A 2165-nucleotide genomic window follows, 5' to 3' on the forward strand; every position below is an offset into this window, starting at 1 on the left:
AGTCTTGTTTTCCAAGGCCTTTGTAGCAATGCAGTTTATGAGATATGTTGAATGACATACTGCTTCACCCCATAGTTGATTAGGAATCTTCATCGCTTTCATCAAGCTCCTTGTCATCTCCATTAGTGTTCTATTTCTTCTCCCGACCACACCGTTTTGTTGCGGCGTATACGGTGCGGTGAGATGACTAGTTACATCGTTTTCTTCACAAAAACGAATGAACTCAGAAGATGTGAACTCTCCTCCTCTATCAGTGTGAAAAGTCTTGAGTTTTAGCTTCTTTTGAAGCTCCACGTACTCCTTGAACTTTTTGAACCGATCGAATGCTTCACTCTTCTCTCTTAGTAGCATCGTCCACATGTATCTGGAGTAGTCATCGATTAGGACAAATACATATCTATTGTTTGCTGGTGTTGATGGTGATATCAGACCGCACAAGTCACCATGTACCAGCTCCAATGCGTGTGCTGCTCGATACTTCGCTTTAGACGGGAAAGACTTCCGAGTTTGCTTCCCAACTAAGCAGGCGCTGCAAACTTCTTTCTCGTGTATCACATGAGACATCCCTACTACCATCTCCTTGTCTACCATATTCTTCATTACTCCAAAGTTCACATGTACGAGCCGTGCATGCCACGTCGATGTAACATCAGTTTATTGTATTTGAAGACACTCTGGATATTCAATCTCCATTGGCGTCTTGTACAATCGGTTTGGAGATCTTGAAAATTGTACTAATAGCCTTCCACAGGGGTCACTTAGAATTAGCAAGTCTCCTTTCATTTTAACCTCACAACCGTTCTTGGTTGCTTGTCCAAGACTTATGATGTTGTGTTTTAGACTAGGAATGTAGTAGATGTCTTTGAGTGATCTTCTCTCCCCTGTTTTTCCGTTGAACGTGATCGAACCTTTCCCAACAACCTCGACGTTTGATCCATCACCGAATACGACTTTGCCTTTGATACTCTCATCTAGGTTTGAGAAGAACTCTCTCTTTCCTGTCATATGGTTATTAGCACCATTGTCAAGATACCATATACTTGTATTCCATCACATACATCAAACCTTTTAGGAAACACTCTCTCTTCGTTGAGGAATACTACTTTGTGCATATATAATGCATTTGCTTCTTTTGTTTCCGTTAGGTTAGCATCTTCTCTTGGTCGTGTAGGACAATGTGACACGAAGTGCCCCATCTTGTCGCATCTCTAGGATTTAACCTTAAAGTAGTCCTTCTTGTCTTGTCTGAAGCTTCTCCTCCTTTGTTATGACCATCAGAACCATTGGACCTTCCTCGTCCTCTTCCTCTTCCTCTTCCACCATAACCTCTACCTCTTCCTCGCGAGTTGTTTTGGCCTCCACGACCTTGTGCATCATTCTTCACAAACATTAGCTTCGATTGATCTTCATCTTGGGTTTCTTCTTTTATTCGTTCTTTGAAAGCCTTCAATCTCCCAACAATATTTTCAAACCCCGTTTAATTTAGATCCAGCACTTGTTTCTAACAAAGCTACGATGTGAATGAACTTCGTTCTTGGAAGTCCCTTCAGAAACTTCTTTACCATCTTCGATTCTTCCATTATCTCTCCTAACGCGACTGCTCTCGATGCTAAGCCTGAAAGTTTTCCTGCGTAGTCATCCACCGTGTTTATGTCTGTCATCTTCAGCTTGTCGACTCAGACATCAAAGTCTGTAACCTCGCTTCTCTCACACGATCAGCACCTAGGTTATGGGATTTGACAGCTTCCCAAATCTTATTTGATGTATCATGTTCTCCTATCTGAAGTATCAGCGCCTCTGGGACTGATTGAAAGATTAGAGCAATCGCCATATTGTTCTTCTTTGCGTCATTTCTCCTTGGATCAATCGTATCCCAAACTTCGTATAAACGAAGCATCGCTTTCATGCGCATCGACCATACAGTGTAGTTGGTCGATGTTAGCATCGGACATCCTATGTCCTTCTTCCTCTCAAGCGTTTATCATGTGCTTGAGAAGTGACATCGTCTCTCATGTTTTGATCGAATTACAACTCCTCTTGTAAACAATTTTCGAAACCTGGAGCTCTGATACCAGTTAAAGTTGCAAGAACACACAAAAATATAAGAACTATCATTTCTTATTAGATTTAGAAACTCTCTCAAAACTAAATAAATGTGTTTGTCA

At 41.4% G+C, this 2165-nt stretch overlaps 1 protein-coding gene across 1 annotated transcript; it reads right to left on the bottom strand.

Moving 5' to 3' along the window:
* Window positions 1-654: 654 nt before the first annotated feature.
* On the bottom strand, window positions 655-1661 carry LOC130509919 (uncharacterized). The gene is made up of 3 exons (XM_057006232.1): window positions 1563-1661; window positions 1221-1444; window positions 655-1039 (listed from the first exon to the last, which is right to left on the bottom strand). Exons 1-3 carry the CDS (start codon window positions 1659-1661, stop codon window positions 655-657), a joined length of 708 nt encoding a protein of 235 aa, XP_056862212.1.
* Window positions 1662-2165: the final 504 nt, after the last annotated feature.

The sequence above is a fragment of the Raphanus sativus genome, chromosome 3 (genome assembly GCF_000801105.2).
Source record: "Raphanus sativus cultivar WK10039 chromosome 3, ASM80110v3, whole genome shotgun sequence".
Lineage (NCBI taxonomy): Eukaryota > Viridiplantae > Streptophyta > Magnoliopsida > Brassicales > Brassicaceae > Raphanus > Raphanus sativus.